Here is a 20188-nt window from a genome sequence, read left to right on the forward strand (position 1 = left end):
GCTTCTGAACATCCTTGAGCCAATCTACAGTTGTGGATCCAAGCCTGTGTGCAGTGATTTGTCCTACCTGTCGACCATCCAGCACGGCCTCATAAGTTTCCCGCCGGAAGACTTTACTGAAGGGAAGCTGGCTGTGATGTTGCTGGACTCGGCGCCAAAGCTCTTGGTCATCGGGGTTGGTAGACGTCTGCCGAAAGAAAAAAAAAGTAAACAACTCGTACAAGACAAAGAACGTGGTGCTTTATCCTCTCTTTTTACAAGCTCGGAAATGAGTTATATAAAACCGCGAAAGAAGTGGAAAGCCCTATCCACAGGCAATGCAGCACACCTCTCACTATCTCGAAGTAGACACGCGATAATCTGTCGTACGTACTTTGAAAAAGACATCGAAAGCCATGCCGTCGATGATGGTGGGCACAATGCGCCGGTGCTTGATGATATCGGCGACACTTTCGAGACGGGGAACCTCAGTCTTAATGGCCATGCTGGCCTGCATGTGACTCGTGAATGAAGTGGTCGCGAAGACAACAGCTACCCACCACACACCGATGAGCATGCGAGTGTTCTCCGGGCACCGTGAAGGACCTGCGTGTGCAAATCGCGTCATGAACTCGGGAATATTGCACGACGTAAAATGCGCAGGATTAGGTCGCTACAACACAGGCTTATAAATGTTCACACAACTTTGCCTTTCCTGCAGAATTCCTATGTCGACCAATAGCTAAACTCGCATCACGCAAAGACGCAAGTGGATGTGTTCGCTCGATTTGTCACTCCATCACGTGCGTGTCAGGGTACGTAAATATAAAACGATCGCAAACAAATGTCCACCACTTGCGGTTGGGCTTTAAACGGAAATAAAATCGCTCCGCTGCGGACACTGCGCAATTGCAGGATCATAATCTCAATACGAGCATGAAATTAACGCGTTCGTAAACAATAGTTGTAATCGATATTGTCTAGACAAAATCCTGCGCCCTACTAGTGTGTTAGAGCTACCGTTTGCACAGCGTCCACGGTGTTGCGCAGCTTTTTTCTTCCAGAAACTAGAGGACACCAAAGAAGAAATCGGTAAGGCGGTTTTCAAGAATGACAATTGACATCACGGCTTTGTGACCGCTGATGATAAATTATAAGGTTTAATATACCACAGCAACTTGAGGGTGGTGGGAGATGTCGTAGTGAGGGGCACTGAATTAACCTCGACGGCATAGGGATGTTGCCATGCAACGCGGTCAAAGTACACGAGAGTTGTTGCACTGCACTGCTATGAGAATTCGCTGGTCGCGGCTGTGAAGTGATCTCACTACCTCGTGCTCACCAGCAGGACACCATAAGCTTTACATGGAGTGCAAAGGAACGAATGTACCTTAGCCGGACGTCCGCAGTTTAGCCTTGCAGTTGTAGCTCTGACAAAAGCTATAAATGCTTCAATGCAATGTGAATTGAGTGTTTCGTAATTACTAAAAACCGGCGGCAGTCAACAACAGGCATCGCAATTTTTTTACTTGCGGACGTCGCTTGCAAGCATGTGACTGCTGAAACACCTGTCAAGCGCCAGACTCAGATGTACTGGTTGTGAGAAGGCCTACTGTCCTTTGCAGAACATCGGCTGCCAACTGTCTAAAAACTACGCTGTGTCCTTCGAGGGTTGGTTTGACAAAGTAGCAGCAATTCATCCACCATCTATTGGCTAGCAGCCGGGTACATAGTCATGCGGCACGCAGTGGGAGGCCTCAATTAGTTTTAAATATTAGATGCGATGTCTTTAGGTGGAGACTGGCTGGAAGTATCAGATTGCATGAAATGTTCGTCGTATGAGGAGGTGAGCTAGCCAAAAGAACTTGAGAAAGCCTACAGTCCATTCTAAGGCCTGTACTTGTGTATTCTGTATTATATCGATGAGTGAACAGCGTCACATTATCTCACTTGTACACCCGTTAATTTTCCATTATTTGATCAAGCTTGATGAGTGCTCAGGAAGTAGTCAGTCACTAACCTCCCTCCCCCTGTTCTATTGAAAAAGAGGGGCTCGTGGACTCGAAGGCGCGTTGGAGTGGGACGATGACGTCTTGAAATGTTTGCAACGTTGAGGTGGCTTGCGTTAGCAGCCTCAGAACCCAGACGGCGTTCGTGAACCCAGCATCATAGTGTTCCTGTATGTGCTCCCGCAGGGAGCAGAGTTGCGCATAGGTGCCGTTTATGATCCAGCTCTGCAGTGGAGCCACTCCTCGCGCGCGCAGGAAGCAAATTCCGCGCGATGTTCCATTTGCTTTTTCGTCTGCTGTTCGCGAGCTACATGCGGCAACTGTACGCAAGCGCTGAGCAAGATGACACTTTTTAATGCAGGCTAAGCTCGAACAATTGGCGTAGCCGAAGTGGTGCCAACCTCCCGAAATTTTCAGCTTGTGTGTACATATATACATGCACATATACAAACGCACGCACGAATGTACATATAAAGAATAGGACCCCCCTCGATCACTCGAAATAAAATTCTGACTAGGCCCGTGGCTAGAACATCTCGCGTGTAAACGCGCATTACCTTGCAACAAAAAGCGGTGCAATGTTTTTCAGCATACATATGAAGTTTTCTCGCGGAGGCGGTAGGCCATAAATGTTTTAAAGGGTGTTTAAAGAGAACTTCACAGACGTGTGATAGAGAATTATGTGAGCACATTTTGTATGCCCAAACGAGACGAATAATGAATGTCACCAACAGAACTATCATGTCTACAATTATGTCAGTGACCGTTGACCTTTGACCGTCATTCATCACTAAACGTCGTTCACAGCAGCTGCACGTTTTCGATATATGCGGTGGAGACACGTAAATTTGAACGCATTTCAAATGTTGACATGCGGACATCTTATGCAAAGCTTATTTTTACGATTCATACCGCAAACTCAACAGCTGCTTCGTAGCAGCAAATCTGCAAGTGGAAAAAAGATTCGAGATGCACGAGCGTCTAGATCAAATTTATTTCGTACGAGGGAATGGATGAGCAATGGCTGGTGGCAGAAGGGGATGAGTGCTGTTTTTTGGAGCCTTGGGGGCAGAATTCAAAACCACTGGAAAGGCAACAAGTTATTAAGAGTAACAACAGGTCATTTTCATTGGACTAATCACACAAGATGACAAACTGGCAAAGTAATTCTTCACACATTGCAGACTGTAATATGACAGCACATTTTCTTTATCTCTTCATACTACTCAGGTTAATTTGCTATAACAAAGCGCTTATTAAACGTAGAAAAATAATTTCACATTCCTCACTTCGACTAAGGCTGATCGAACAAGCAACATATTGCGCGCGGTAAATGCTGAAGCTATCGCAGCTCTCTCATAAGTGGGAGCGCACTGTGTTTTCGCTTACTACAAAACAATGGACAGCAGCACATCAATCTTCTTTACATGAAAAATCAGAACACTGACAAAAAAAAAAACGGAGCAGAATAAAGTAGGGTGCAGCGGACAAATTGCACCTGCTAGTATTTACTCGCTTTTGAACACACTTTTCTGGAGCCGCATAGTCAGAACAATCGTACAAGCAAGAAAGCGAATTGACCGAGTTGGTAAGTTAACATTCTTGGCTTGTATGTGCAGCACGACACAGACGTGTCGTCCTTTCTTTGTACCCCGTCTGTGTCGCGCTGAACATATACACAACAAATTGCACAAGTGAACAACCTCTTATGCCAGGCGTACGCATTTCAGCATCTACAGGAGTGTTACTCGAGATAAATGCCACTTTAGCATAAACAAGGCGAATGGACCTCGCATATACTGGTCCCTTTCGGAGCCGGCCGGTCTCGTCTGTCCGCACGGCACCGCGTAAAAAGCTTTGCCACCTTCCGTGCGATTTGCGCAGCTTGGTGCGCTGCAACCCGTCATACTGGAATACAAGTGTCAAAATGATGTGCTTCGTAGCACTTCACCAAAGTCATTAACTTAATATCCTCGAATACCGTACCTGCAACCCGGAGCCGATCATTGCTACGCACGCTCGGCGCAATTTCGATGACAGTGACAGAAACGAGTCGGCGCCGTTTCCGTAAAGTTGGCTTCGGTGCGCGCAGTTTATCATTTGACGTCATTTCTGCACCACGTGATCGCGCTCGGCGAATAGCGGTGCGAGCGGCGCCGGAAAAGTTATGCGTAACTCTGCTCCCTGCGGGAGCATATACAGGAACACTACAGCATCAGTGTGGCAAGCAAGCAAAGCATAATAAAAACAGGGCGTCGATGGCTCGTGGCAGCGCAATTGAGTTGCCGTGGTTAGGCGGTGCGAGAGCACGTTAGCACCCAAGAGAATAATTCATGGTCTAGCCACGTGGTACAAGGCTATTTTTCAACGGTAATATTCTAAGGAAATAAGCCGTATGGGCTTCCTTTCGTCGAATTTTCATATAGTGTAAAGCTTTTTGTTTTTAGGATAGTTCTCCTAATTACTTAGTTAGCAATTATTTAATGAACAGCTCAAATGTTATATACAGGACAAACGTGTAAGGAAAGACGAACAGCGAAGCTATGGTGTGTTCCGCCTCAATCGACACATCTATGCATATATAGGTATTATTATTGTTGTTGTTGGTATTGTTGTTGGTCTTCTTATTATTATTATTTCTATTATTAGTGCCGCAGCATGGCGCCCAGTAAGAACGCACGCTTGCTCTGCTCATGCCCTTATTTTTTTTTTTTCGGAAAACAGCTGTTCTATCGCTGTCAAAATTGTGAAAAATGTCTCCATGCGAAGTGTGTGACCTGGCCAGAAGAAGAATTGGAGCTTTTGAAGTACGGATCCAGCTGTTTTTGCTGCAATTTTTGTGACCTAACACAGCAGCGTGTTAATCCTAGCGACAACGACCCTACGGCGTGCTCCATGCAGCTTTCCATTTTCCAAACGATATCCCCCTCTTGTGCCCCACTAGGGGACCTTGACGGCGTCGTGGCCGGTCTGCGTGGCCGCCTCGGCGCGCTAGATGGAATCTCGTTCCTTAGCGGCGAAGTTTGCCAACTGCGGGATGACATGAACGCCTTCGTAAGGACCACTCCCGTGGAGCGGAGCAACCGACCCAAGTCGTCGCCTCCCTTCCAGCGGAGATTCTTTCCCTGCGCGACAAGTTCTTGCGTCGTGCTGCTGCCACACTTGGGAAGTCGCTTGTCCACTCCGGAAGGTATTCCACTTCTCCTACTCCTGCCTCGACGCGACAAGTTCTACCTGTGTTTCTACGCACTGCAGAACGAGGAGCCACCGTTTCTCCACGTGATTTCGGTTCTACCACTTATAATGCCCCCGAGGCTAAACAAAAAAACAACAGTCCTGCCTCTGTTGGAGCCCTAAAGAGTACGACATTGTCTGTAGCTCAACAGCCACAACGACCTAAGGCTATTTTTGTTTATACTCTAAGCACTGAAAGAACCTCTTCCGACTTGCCGAAGCGCTTGACTGCCTTCGATATTTCTCCCCTCTCCTGCCGGCTTAGAACAAGACATAAGCCGTATTCTTTTCATGTAGCCGTCGATGATGAAGCTCTTAAGCCCCTGAACGACCCGTCAATGTCCCCAAGGCGTGCTTGTTCAAGCCGTTTCGTGGGGCGTTTCACGACATGCTTCATGCTTCCGAGATAACCCCCAAGGCTCAAAATGGCGTGTAATTTGGACTTCGCACGAAAGCACGAGAATTTTGCTGCAATGGTATTTCGTCCTCTTTTCCTATTTTCGTTATTTCTGAAACTTGGCTCAGGAGTGAACTTTCCTCTTCATACATATTTCCACCGCACTAAAAGGTCCACCGCAGTGACCGGGACTTCAGTGGATCTCAACAAGAAGGTGGTGGCATATTGGTAGATGTGGACAACTCACTGAGATGTGTTCGGCGCAACAACATTGACAGTGCACATGAGTCGACTTGGCTAGAAGTCAGCCTAGCGCGCTGTAAAAAAATTGTTGATTGGATCTTTCTATGCACAGCCGAATATTTACCCTGTTTTGTTTGATGAGGTCATCTCTTCTATTGAATAACAATATCTTCCCATAGTAAGCAGAGAGTAATCCTTTTTGGTGATTTTAATACACCTAGAATTGATTAAAACATGCTTCAATACTCCCATCACAATCATTACATAGAGAAGAAATGCCACCTGTTGTTGGACTTTCTGTCTTTGTTTTTCCTTCAGCAGCATAACTCGATCGCCAATTCATGTGGCACCGTTTTATACCTTTGCATCTCGAATACTCAAGTTGTAGATGTCATTCGTTCTGACGCGTCCCTCATGCGTCCCGATAAGTTTCATCCGTCACTTAAGATAGCAGCCTCTCTGCCATCCCTGAGACAGAGCTCCTCCAGTGGCGTAAATGAGCCCTCTCGTTTTGATTTCAGGCGTAGTGATTATCTTAGTTTATATGATTTCTTGCCCACCAGAGATTGGTCATTGGTTACAGACAAAACGAGTGTTCATGACCAAGTAGATCAGTTTAGGAGCTTGTTTTGAGGAGTGTGCGCTAATACGTTCCCCAGTACAGACTTAAACGCTTTAAATATCCCCACTGGTTCTCGTCTCAACTTATAATTGCCGTAAAACATAAAGATTGCGTGCACCGAAAATCTAGAATATCGTGCCTAAGGAGTGGAGAGAAGAATTCAGCTTTTTTTTTTCGGGCTCTCATTAAATGCCTCTATAAGCGGGATCAAGACTCATATATTGCATTCTTGGAAAAGAGTGCCTCCGACCAGCCGGCGGAATTTTGGAAGTACATCTGTAAGCACTCTAATATATGTGGACAGTGTTTTCGCCTGCTTGACTCTAGAGGAGTAGAAGTCTAAGCAGCCTCGGATTGTTTTGCTCCCCACTCCTCATCCATATTGTTACGGAAGCAAGAAGCGTGTGTCTATTTACAGATGGCTTTTCATGGCTGAGCTAGCAAGCGTGGAGCAGCGATAATGCTACACTCTTCTTCGTCGTCTCCAAGGTCACCATCATCGTCCACCTCTTCCCACATTACCGACTGTGACATCACCCCCGTCGGAAAAAGTACCTCATTGGTGCGGCTCATCGGTCTGAGAAAAGTAGGGTTCGAGGCGGCTGACGTGGATGATATCAGAGAGAGGTGAAGGCACCGTGGCATCCAGCGGAGACACTTCATATGTGACAGGGGTCACCTGGCGAAGGATGGGGTAAGGGCCATAGTACCGCGAGAGGAATTTCTTCGAAAGACCAACACGCCGAGTTGGATACCAAACTAGCACAAGAGTACCTGGTTCGTAGTGCACGTCGTGATTGCGCTGATCGAAACGGCACTTCTGGCGCGTCTGTGAAGCAGAAAGACGAATGCGGGCAATCTGGCGTGCTTGGGTCGCTGTGGCTATGACATCCCGAGTGTACTCTGTCGGCGAGTCGAGTGTGGTCGATAGGAGAGTCTCGAAAGGCAAAGTCGGCTCACGGCCGAAGAGGAGATAGATGGGTGAATATCCAGCTATGTCGTGGCACGAGGAATTGTAGGTGGACGTGACAAATGGTAGAGCAATGTCCCAGTCGCAATGATCGGAGCAAACATACATTGATAACATGTCAGTTAATGTGCGGTTCAGGCGTTCGGTAAGGCCGTTAGTTTGAGGATGGTAAGCGGTAGTAAGTTTGTGTTTAGTAGCACATGATCAAAGTAGGTCGTCTATGACTTTGGCAAAAAAGTATCTGCCGCGATCGGTGAGAAGTTATCGAGGTGCACCGTGGTGCAAGATAACGTCGTGAAGCAAGAAATCAGCGACGTCTGTGGCGTACTTGGTCGGTAGGGCTGTAGTAATGGCATAGAGAGTTGTATAGTCCATAGCGACGGCAATCCACCTATTTCCCTCATTAGATATAGGGAATGGTCCGAGAAGATCAACGCCAACGCGAAAAAAAGGGTCGGCCGGTATATCCAAAGGCTGCAGCAGTCCGGAAGGAGGCACAGCTGGTCTTTTCCGGCGTTAACAGGACTCACACGCGGCAACATAGCGGCGGACGGAGTGGCTGAGACGGGGCCAGAAAAACCGTCGCCGAATTCGGTCATAGGTCCGCGTGATGCCAAGGTGTCCTGTGGTGGGAACGTCGTGCAGTTGCTGCAGTACAATTTGTAGCAGATGAGACGGAATGACGGTTAGGAGCTCGGGCCCGTCGGGGTGCATGTTGCGGCGATACAGGATGCCATTTTATAGTACGAACATGTGAAGGGATGGGCCAGACGGATCAGAGAGCAGGCGTTCGATAATAGGGCGGAACGACTCATCGCGTCGTTGTTCAGCGCCAATGTCTTGCAAGGCAGAGAGCGAAAGAACGCAGATCGGTGCGACATCACCTAAACCGTCCGGTACATCGACGGGATGACGAGACAGGCAGTCCGCGTCTTAGTGTAGACGACCCGACTTGTAGACCACAGTGTATGTGTATTCCTGTAGCCGTAGGGCCCAGCGACCGAGGCGTCCTGTGGGATCCTTGATGGAGGAAAGCAAACAGAGGGCGTGGTGGTCGGTTGTAATTGTAAATGGTCGACCATATATGTAGGGTCGGAACTTGCCCACCGCCCAAATGAGGGCGAGACACTCGCGCTCAGTAATCGAGTAATTGCGCTCTGCAGGAGAGAGGAGGCGGCTGGCGTAGGCGATGACGGGGTCGTGCCCACATTGGCGTTGAGCTAAAACTGCGCCGATGCCGTATCCACTGGCGTCAGTGCGGATTTCTGTCGGAGCGGAGGCGTCAAAATGGGCGAGAACAGGAGGTGTGGTGAGCAGCGTGATGAGCTACGAGAATGCAGACGCTTGTTTAGAGCCCCAGCAGAAAGGAACGTCTTTATTATTATTATTATTATTATTATTATTATTATTATTATTATTATTATTATTATTCTTGAGGTCACTCAGGGGACGGGCAATATGGGCGAAATTTTCCACAAACCTGCGGAAGTATGAGCAAAGGCCAATAAAGCTGCGAACATCTTGGCACAAGTTGGTATGGGGGAATTCTGCACAGCATGAACTTTTGCGGGGTCGGGGCGAATGCCTGACGAATCAACGAGGTCTCCGAGCATGGTTATTTGACGGTCACCAAAGTGGCACTTGGACGAGTTGAGCTGCAAGCCAGCAGTGCGAAAAACAGAAAGAACAGATGAAAGTCTTTCAAGATGCGTCGCAGAAGTTGCAGAGAATACGATGACGTCATCCAAGTAGCACAAACAGATGGACCATTTCAAAACACGTAAGAGTATGTCCATCATCCGTTCAAAGGTTGCCGGGGCATTGCACAAGCCAAAAGGCATTACCCGGAACTGATATAGGCCGTCTGGTGTGACGAATGCCATCTTTTCATGGTCCATTTCATCCACGGCAATTTGACAATATCCAGAACGAAGGTCTATAGATGAAAAATAAGTGGCATCGTGGAGACAATCCAGAGCATCGTCAATGCGGGGAAGTGGATATACATCTTTCTTGGTGACCGTGTGTAGATGACAATAGTCAACGCAGAATCGCCAGCTGTTGTCCTTCTTTTTGACGAGAACAACAGCGGACGCCCACGGGCTGGAAGAGTGTTCAATAATTCCTTTGGCAAGCATCTTGTCAACCTCGCTCTGGATAACTTGTCGCTCATAAGGCGGCACCGGGTAGGAGCGTCGGCGAACAGGCGCTGCATAGCCGGTGTTTATACAATGCTTCAAGACCATAGTTTGACACAAAGGGCGATCGTTCAGGTCGAAAATGTCGGAGTAGGACTCGAGGAGGCCATGGAACTCTGCTGCTCGTTGGGTTGAGAGGTCCGGTGCAGTCATCTTTGTAAAGTCGTCGGTTGGGACTGATGCAGAAGGCGCAGAATGAGTACTGGTCGAAGACGGCGCAACAGATACAGCGGAAATGTGGCACTCGTGCGTCGGTGACAACGTGGCTAGAGACATGCCTCGAGAAGTACTTGTGGGCACTGTCCGAAATTTAGGATAGGAAGACATCATGAGGCAACAGAAACGATGGTGTGCTGGAAGGAGACATTGTGAGAAAGCAGGACTGAAGTCGCGGGAGTAAGGGCAGAGTCTCCATCAGGTACAGGTGGGCAGGTTAAGACAGGGATGCAGGTTGCTGCAAGCAGGCGTATAAAATCCGCGGAAAAAAGCTGAGTTGGAGCTTGAGCAGGAAGGTCAACGGGAACAGGTAGGGGTAGGTCAAGTTGTACAACGCCGGCGGAACAGTCGATCAGAGCAGAATGGGCGGCCAGAAAGTCGAGTCCGAAGATAACAGTGTGAGGGCAACGTTCGAGCACACTAAACGAAACGGACGTGTGGCGACCGGTGACACTGACACGAGCAGTACACATTCCAAGCACAGCCGGAGTTCCACCGTCGGTGACCTGGAGCAGTCGAGTCGAGCAGGAGTCAATACTTTGTTCAAGCGCGTTCGAAGCTCCGCAATCATGATGGAAATTTGTGCTCCAGTATCGATGAGTGCTGTAACGGGCAAACCATCCACGTCCACGTCCAGAAGGTTCCGATTAGTAGGCAGGGTCAGCAGAGGAATTTCAGGCCGGGGTTCTAGAGCAGCGTCACCTCCAGGAGCTGCCCCAGTTAGTTTTCTGTCGGAGAGCGGCGACGGTAAGCTGGGGATGGAGAGCGACGCAGCTGGGGCGAACGGGAGCGGCGACTATGTTGTGATGGTGAGCGGCTGGTCGCGGTGGCTCGAGCGTTGTCAGGAGCGTCTTTAACCTCGGTGGAGAGTGATGGTGGGCGAGGATTCAGTGGGGAGCGGCGGTAGGCGAGAAAGCTTGGTCGAGAGTGGGATGGCCAGGAACTTCGACAGTGGCGAGAGATGTGGCCCGCACGTCCACAGTAAAAGCAGATGGGTCTATCGTCATGTGTGCGCCATTCGGCCGGGTTGCGATAGCTCGGATATGGACTGTATTGGCTCCGGTGAACAGGGGCAGAGGCAGCAGGCGAGGCAAAGTCAGGACGGCTTGGGGAGCAGATGGATGCAAGACTCACATTGGCAAGTTCTTGGCGAATTACCGACTGAATGAGAGACACAAGCGGCCGGGAATCGTCAAAGCACTGTGTCACTGACGTGGCAGGAGGCGCTGCTTCGATTTCTCGCCGAACGATACGTACGACGTTCTCGCAGGAGGTGGGCTCACGCGGTGGACGCACGTCGATGAAGCTGCGGTATTAGGTAGACGCGTAAACTGTTGAAGTATGCGGCGACTCTTCGCGTCTTCAAAGCGGCGACATTCGTTAATGATCTCATTGACCGTTGTTACGTTCTTGTAAACAAGCAGGTTAAACACGTCGTCCGCTATGCCTTTTAAAACGTGGCTGACCTTGTCTGCCTCTGCCATATTGTTATCCACTTTGCGGCAAAGGGCGAGGACGTCCTGGATATAAGCCACGTAAGATTCAGTGGACGTCTGTACACGGGTCCCAAGGTCGTTCTTCGCAGCACATTGGCGGCCGACGGGCTTGCCGAACAAATTTCTAAGCTTCTGTTTGCACTGGTCCCAACTCGTGATCTCTTCTTCGTAGGTAGAATATTATGTTGGCCAGCATAAGCGTGTTATCCCACTGTTGTGTGCGCTGACCCGTTCGTAATTCTGCAACCAGTCATCGACGTCAACGTTGTCGATCCAGGCAAACAGGCCAGGGTCGCGAGGCTGGGCCAGGATGACCGTCGGTGGCGACGACGGGGCCGTAGTTGAACTCTCTCCTTCGGATGACATGACGGCCAGGCTACGTCCGCTGTGTAGCTCCGTCTTGCGCAAGTGATTACCTCGCACGTCCACCAAAGATGTTACGGGAAGGAAGAAGCGTGCGTCTATTACAGATGGCTTTTAATGGTTGAGCCAGCAAGCGTAGAGCAGCGATGATGGTATGGTATGGTATTCCTTATGCGATGTCGCACACCCACTGTGGGGGATGGGCCAAGAGTTGGATGAAATTAGGCAATCTTTATTAAACACTAAAATTGGTAAAGGTAACTGGAGGAAATGAACAAAAATAATATGTTTAAGAATTCAAGACAATGTCTTTGTAGCAATTATAAATTATTCCACGATTGAGCAAATATCCATGTGGCACTTTTCAAGAGAGGAGGCTCCTGGAGAAAGGATATTTATAATTCAAAAGCTTAAACCAAACTATGTAAATCTTGAGTCTAGAATATTTTTTCTTGAAGAAGTAAAACGGCGGCAGAATATGAAAAAATGATCTATTGTTTCATCTTCTCCACAGACTGGGCACAGAGGGGAGGGCACCAGACCAGCCCTGTGACGATAGATGTTTAATTTTGGTATTCGACAACGTAATCGGGTAAAGATGACTTCAGTTTTTCTGGTGTGAAAGGAATTTTTGGGCCAAGGGAATAGGAGGTGTCGATATTCTGAAAAATTTGCTACAGCTGGGTTCAAAAAGTCTTGAATAATTGTATATTTCCTGAATCTAGTAGTCGTTTGGTAAGCTATTGTAGGAAGTAATGGTAATACAGGGCCACTGAGGGCCGCTCTCGCGAGACTGTCAGCCATTTCGTTTATGACTAATCCTTTATGTCCAGGCACCCAAAGCAATCTAATTAGATTTACGTGGGCAGGCACTAAAAAATGAAATGTACGTAAAAGGTTAGTGACATCATTTGCTGTGAGCGAGGAACATAAGAATAAAGATTCTGTTATTATTACTACCGCCGATATTGATGAATTTAGTTTGCGTAAGGGTAGAACTACAGCTAGATATTCTGCCAAAAATACGGAAAAGAAGTCCGGAATCCTGATTGCAAATGACCAGTCTAGAGCCGGAGAGAAGATGCCAATTCCAGATTTTTCTTCACACTGTGAGGCGTCTGTCGCAATGACCGTACTTCTAGATAAACTCAGTAAATGGTCCTGTAATAAGCCGTTTAATATATTATAAGAGACATGTTTTGCATTATTTGGGTAGATGTCATCATATATAATTTGTAGGTTCTCTCGCACATCACAAATAGTCGGTACCTCCCAGAGACGTACATTTAAGGGATTGATCAATGTTTGTCCGAAGACCACCTGTGGTGTATGAAAACGATGCCAGTTTACTCCGAAGAATATAGCAGGCTGGGAAATGAATAAGTATTCCACTCTTGTAATAGAGAATTCATACAATTTTAAGACTATTTGCACCATCAGTAAACGAAATCTACACAATGTAGAGGGCAACCCGACTTCTTGGTGTAGTATGTTATTGGCACCACCTCTCGGTAATACGCAACACAGTCGTAGGGCTTCCCGCTCAAGTAGAACAAGGGAACGTAATTTATAAGGTGGAGCACCAGAAAATAAAACACATCCAAATTCTAAAATGGGCCGCACATGGATTTTGTATATCATTAAAAGTGGATCTCTCCGCATTCCGGACCGACTGTTCACAGCTTACGTAGCATACCAACTGCTCGCACTCCTTTTTTTTAACTATATGGTCAATATGGCCGAGCCAGCTGAGGGAACCGTCATATACTACACCTAAATATTTCACCTACTCCACTTGAGGTATAGTCTCGCGGCGACAGGATATCAATATGTTAACGGCATTGTTAAGAGGGAAAACCAATATCGAGCATTTTATAACGTAAAGTGAAAGGCGAATTTTGTTTAACCAGGTTTCTATGGCGTTGAGGTAGTTCTGTAGTCGATAATATAGAGAGTGGATATCACTGTCTGATGCGAAGAAAGCAATGTCATCAGCGTATACGTTGTGGGGTTCTCACACCCATGTTCTTGGGACAAAGGAACGACAACAGAGTAGTGGAAACAATCACAAGGGCATTTATTACACCTTTCATAAATGAATGCCTGCTAGCCGAGTTGCTATCCACAAAACATGCCGATGGGCGCGCGACAAACCTACAAGTCCGACTCACCGCCACCGGATAACGAGCGAATATGTTCGCCCCATGCTGGATCCCAACGCCTGGTCGTTCGCGTGTACGGTCACGCGATCAGTGGCGCGTTCGAAGGCGGCCTCACCAGACGGTCTTGCAGAAGCATGGATCGGTGCACGTGCGGCACATCCACGCTGCGTCCCGGCCCGAACCAAAGAGGAAGCGCCTTGTCTCCCCGCACCCAAGTAACCCCGCCGTGAGGCGGCGCTAGCAACGCAACACTCGCACCATTTCTCGCACTGCGCTTCAACCACTCCGACCACCGCGGACGCCAGGCCACGCGGCGAAGCCGCACTGCAGGAGACGAGAGCTATGCGCGAAAACATGATATCAGGGTACGCGTGAGAGTCACGCATCCCCACAACGTATTCTTGTAGATCTTGATGAAGAGGAATGGAACACATCAGAATATTAAATAGTAAAGTTGAAGTGACAGCTCATTGAGGAACACCTCGTGATTGATTATATATACTCGAGGAAACGCCTCTTAGAGAGCAGAAAAAATGTTCTTCCATTTAAAAATTCACCAGTCCAGCTTGAAAAATAATTTGGAATCTCTAGATTTCGCAATATGTCTAATAAAATTAAGTGTTCTACAATGTCCTATGCTTTGGAAATGTCTAATGTCACAAGAGCACCTATTTGCCTCTGTCGTCGTGCTAATTTTATTCTACTTTCTAAGTCCACGTGAGCATGCCAAATTGAACATGATGGTCGGAATCCAATTTGGCAGGGACTAAGCAAGTCTCTGTTCTGTATAAGTTTAATCATAAGGCATATAGAGTTCTTTCAATTATTTTACCAAATTTGAAGTTAGCGCAATTGGCCTAATGTTATCTATTGTATGTCCTTCCCCATGACTTTTAAGAATAGGGATGACTTTAGCAATTTTCCACGCAGACGGAATCTATGAGAACCGAATTGAGTAAATTACAATAGCTAAAACGTCAACAGAAGCTTCCTTAAATAAAATTGTGATCATAGTAGCTGTTACCCCATCCACACCGGGAGCAGAATCTGGAAGTCGCTGCACGATTTCAGCCAATTCTAACATGGAGATTTCTCTAAAATCATCTGATGCCCTTCGTAAGTGAGAGCAACTTGGCAAGACAGAAGAAAATCTAATTTCTAATCCGTTCGCGATTTCTTCTAGTGATTGTTTCATTTCATCACGGCTTAAGATTATAGAGTCAATATTAATGTGACGCGGAAGAACTTTTCTACCGCGGAGAAAACGGAACAATGCACGTTTATTTTTATTGTTAGAGAAGAAATCAAAATGCTTAGAGTCGAATTCATCTTTGGCTTTAGAAACTGTATGTATAAAGACAGCTCGAAAAATTTTATCGTCACTCCAATTTTTGGGACTCTGGTTATGCAATAATTTTTTCCAAGCAGCTTTTCTCTTTCTGTAGTAATGAGTGCATTCTTCATTCCACCAAGGAATATAAGAATTTTTTTATTCAATCTAATCTCAAATTGAGCCTTTTTTTGAGAACTTTCCAAAGCGGAACAGATAATCGTGTTTTTTTTTGTTCTGTAGGCACATCAGGCAGAGATGAAAGAACATTTCGTGAGTATTTTTTAAAAATGTTGTAATTTATGAAAGTTCGAACCTGGTCACTCATAAATGTTACAGGACGTGCAACGTCAAATACTATTGGAAGGTGATCACTGCTTGTCGAACAATCAATAGTCGACCAAGAAGTTACGGAGAGACTCGGGCCACAGAATATAAGATCAAGTGAAGAGTAAGATCGGCCTCTCACAAACGTAATAGATCCGGAGTTTACACATGTTAGTCGATTGTCCAACGACAACTTCCACAATCGGGTGCCGCACAAATCTGTTCTCAAACCCCATGAGATATGGTGAGAATTGAAATCACCTGTGATTACAATGTCACGTCCACAAGAGTTAATAACGCTATCCAGCATGCTAGTGTCCTGTACACCAGGTGGAAAATATGCGTTAACTACGGTGAAGGGACAACATCCCGGGAGAACCAGCTCTATCGCTAGGATTTCACACTCTGGAGTAGAAAGTTGAAATGAAATTTTAGCTTTATGGCAAATTTTAGATGAGATAAATGTAATTAATCCGCCACCTCTTGTAGGACGGTCTAATCGAAATGGTCTGTAGAATTTTATTTGAAAAGGTTTTTCAGGATTTAGCCACGTTTCTTGTAACATAATTAAATCAGGATTAAGATGAGATGTTAGACAAGTTAAACCTACTGAAGCAGAATATAAAGAGTGGCAGTTCCACTGAAGCACTTTTAGTGATCCTATTTTTTGGAAAGTGCCGCAGTCGAAACTGCCTTCTGTAGAATGGTTTCCTTTAGCACAACACTGGACTGACTTTTCTTAGCTTTTGAGTGAGGACCGGGGGAGGAGTCTTCATTAATAGAAGACATGGTTCTTTTATATGCTCGAGCATTTTGTTCCAGCTCTGTCATCTCCAAATCTGCATTAATCAGATTACAAGTTGTAGGGCCCGCGGAAGAGGGAGTTGAAAGTTCAATATCATTATTGCAAGGATTGGCATCTGATCTTTTATGGTGTTTGGTGCTCAGGATCAACTGTTTGCGTTGTTACAGGAGCTGCAGGTAGTTTGCGTCAAATGAGATAAATGACTAGAAACGGCTTGTGAGATACATTCAGCAACGCCCATTGCCAACCTTTCCATAGCTTTTGTAACTGCCTTTTCCACAGCAGCTTCTATAGTTGCAGTAAGTGATAGGTCCGTGGTAAGATTTTGTCTGCCTGTTATCCCCGCATAGGCAGATGCCCTTTCTTTCACAATGTTTATGGCCTCCATCCTAGAGCAGCGTTGTCGATCAATTATTTCAATCACCTGTAACTCTTGAGCCCTAACAGAAAAGTTTAAATAATTGGCTGGATGATTTCCATCACAGAGACAGCATCGCTCTTCTTGGGCACTACAATCACTTTGAGCGTGTTCTTCCCCACATGCGCAACAACGTTGTCTTGATTTACACACTGCCATACTATGGCCGTATCGCCAGCAATTACGGCATTGAATCGGACGCGACGGCAGGGGTTCAACTCTGAACACAAGGGGCCACACCTTTAGTTCTGATGAGCAGGGAGTTCCAGCAAAAGTTGCAATCATCGTTTCTGTTGCGACCCGCTTACTGTCTACCACTCGATTGCATTGGTAAACTGCAATAACTCCAGTCCAGGACAATCTCTCCAGTGTTTCAGCGAGAGAAAGATCAGCATCGACACCTCTGACCATTCCCTTAGTGCAGGCGAGGTGAGCAGCGACGTAGGCACCCACCGGTAATGATGCGAATGATGAGCACTTAAGCAAATCTGCGACACAGGACTGGTCTGGCGATTGACACACGATACCTCCGCGGCCGAACTGCCTCCCTTTCGTGATGGTCTGGTATGAAGAGGTAGCAGCATGCAGAGATGGCTGGATCGCCTGGGGGTTGGTCAGACGTATAAAGCCTCCATTTGAAGGAACCAGAGCCACCGGGATGCTGCTCACACCACTGCGGAGGAACAAATCTACCGGTAATTCATCCGTTGGAATAGAGGCCGCCCATGGGGAAAAACCCCTGCCGGGGGAGTTTATGGACATCAGCCTAGGATGAAGCTGGCGTTATAATCAGTGAGAGCTCAACAAATAAGATTAGTAAAGCCTAATATCACCCAAAACCTGGCCAAGTGACAGAAGCCGCAGCGAACGCAGCGAACGCCACTTACGTTTCGGCGTAATGCAAAGCTTCTTCCCACTCTCCTACACTCTTCTTCGTCTTCTCCAAGGTGACCATCATCGTCCTCCTCTTCCCACATTACCGATTGTGACAATACACAAAGCTGCATGTCTCAACGCTGGAGTCAGTCAGCAGCACACGATGGTTACCACATTTAGTACTGTGTTGTTTAATGAAAAGCTCATCCCCAAATGCCTTAAAAGCTTGAAACCTTCCCTATCCTGCGGCCCTGATGGCATCCCCTCCGCAATTCTAAAAGCTTACGGCAGTATATTTGTTCAAGTATTCATATCTATATTTAACAACTCTTTGACTACTTCCATTTTCCCTCACTGTATTTAAGTCTGGCTTAACACCGATGTCTCCAATTATCGCCCGTCTAAGATTTTTGAGCTTGCTCTTCACAACATATTGTCTTTTACTATAAAGAAATCACTCATTCCGAACCGGGCGCTCCACTATCACAAATATCGCAAGTTTCATAACGCAGATCTCCGCGCCGGTACTTCAAAGAGGGAGAGTTGACACCATAGTGGTTTTGGCACGTAAAACCCCATATTTTTTTTTTCTTAGAGCGATCGACGGGCAGCCATGTTCTATTACTTTGAAAGCGGGACGAGCCAGCAGCTATTCCGAAAAAAGGTTCACTTTTGCTCGGCATATTAATCCATCTTTAACGCGTACACGTCACTTTGACGCGGCGAGTGTTGGCGGTTTTGGAACGTCGCGTGCCAAGCAAGCAAAGTGGGCGCAGCCCGAAAACTTCTGATCAATGGCAGCGGGCTCATGTCAAGGAAGCGCCGATTCATAAATAATTATTTTTCTTTTGTTCAGTCTAATCGTGCACAATCAGGGTTTACATGTCATATGAGATGGGAAGTTTTCAAGGTTTTCGTGACGTCGAGAGGCGCAGTGCGTGGGGTCCAAAAATGTTTTCACCAATCGTGAAAGACTGATCACAGATTTGTAATGAAAACAGCTTGGAATAGCTTTACGTTATATCGCCCCTGATGCATTGCAATCAAGTAAGCTGTGATCTCTTTTTTTTTCTATATTGCAAAAAATTCAAAGTGGCAACGGGAGTTTGCGAAAGGCTATTTGGTGACCTTGGTGCCCTAACGGGACAGATTTCCTATTATTAGAGTATCTCTTTCTGAACATGTCATACTTCCTGTTCACGGCGCTGTCCTTTCAGCGCTCTTAATATAATACAGATATCGTGTTATTTTTGGTTTTGCGATTTCCTTGCGCAGGAGATATCCTGGGCAGTAACCAAGCCGTCTCGTAGCATATTCAGGAAACCTAATTCAAACACCAGCTCCTTATAATCTAGCAATAAATATCTTGCAAAAAACGCTATTGCAATGCCCATTTGAGACACCTTAATTTGGGCTGTGTTAGATGAACAGGGTAGTAGCCGAAATGAGTTTGCTTGAGTTTAAGGCGCACTATACCATGGGTCCCATGTAACTTGTGCCCAAGCACAAAAATATGCAAGTGCCATGTAGCTCCACAAACCAAAGTAATGTTGGACGTTATAATTCTGCGGAAAACAGCAGGTGCAGAGAAGTAATTAAATAAGGGAAAATGAGACATCCACTGAAGTTTAGCAAGTGCTACCCAGGAAACCCATACGGGTTCCTTGAATGAAAAGCTTCGCAGTGGAAAAAAAAAAAATTCGTCCCGGACAAGGATGAATTTTTCTTCAACTGCGAAGTCTCTCTTTCGAGGAACCCGTATGGATTTTCTTCGTAGCAATTTCTACGATCGGCTGGCTGTCTCATTTTTCCTTATTGAAGGTAATATTGTTTACCCTCGCTTGGAGCAGGTAGCCTGATTATGTAATTAGTTATTACCATTTATCAACTGCTGAAATATTCAAACCAATCAGAAAATTGTTGGCCATCCTTAAAAATTCCCCATCCAAGTTTCTGTTAGTGAATGCGTGCTACATAAAATATATTTTTCAAGGCTGAAAAAAAAAACCGCCAAAATACGAAAAAGGGGCCGCGCCACTAGTCGCATGGCACTTTTTGTGTGTTTCATAGGCTTTCTGTCACGCTTTCAGATATATTTTATGTAGCACGCATTGAGCAGAATAAAGCTGAATCGTGAATTTTTAAGGATGGCCTACAATTGATGCTGGTGTGCAAAAAAAAAAAAAACATTTGTGGTGCATTGGCCGTATATATACTCGCGGCAAAAATAATGTTGCAATGAAAAGAGAGCTACCGAGGCATCGCGTGCACAGGAGCGCTCCTGAAAATGGTGCCACGTTCTCGTCCACGTTAGTTTAAGCGGTGGAAAAGAACAGAAAAACCAATTTTCTAAAACTGTCAGATATAACGAAATACACTGCTGCGTTCAGAGTTTGATCTATTTCTATGCTATTCCGTTCCTGATTTGTGCAGGTGCGAAGCCTCCGCACGTGGAAGCTCAGCTCATTGCGTCCCAGCATCTGTTCAAAGAAACCACAAGCGCCGCCGAGCTAGACAAGACAACTTGGCGCAACAACTCGTGC

The 20188-nt window shown here is 46.5% G+C and overlaps 1 protein-coding gene across 1 annotated transcript in view; it reads right to left on the reverse strand.

Annotated features, from left to right (window-relative positions):
• Positions 1–20188, reverse strand: part of LOC126518603 (uncharacterized) — a 106682-nt gene that overhangs the window by 71743 nt on the left and 14751 nt on the right. Inside the window, exons 4-5 of the mRNA XM_050168382.2 lie at positions 374–585; positions 68–187 (exon numbers count right to left, since the gene is read on the reverse strand). Coding sequence (XP_050024339.2) covers positions 68–187; positions 374–585 — 332 coding nt within the window. The remainder of the gene's footprint in view (positions 1–67; positions 188–373; positions 586–20188) is intronic.

The sequence above is a fragment of the Dermacentor andersoni genome, chromosome 1 (assembly GCF_023375885.2).
Source record: "Dermacentor andersoni chromosome 1, qqDerAnde1_hic_scaffold, whole genome shotgun sequence".
Lineage (NCBI taxonomy): Eukaryota > Metazoa > Arthropoda > Arachnida > Ixodida > Ixodidae > Dermacentor > Dermacentor andersoni.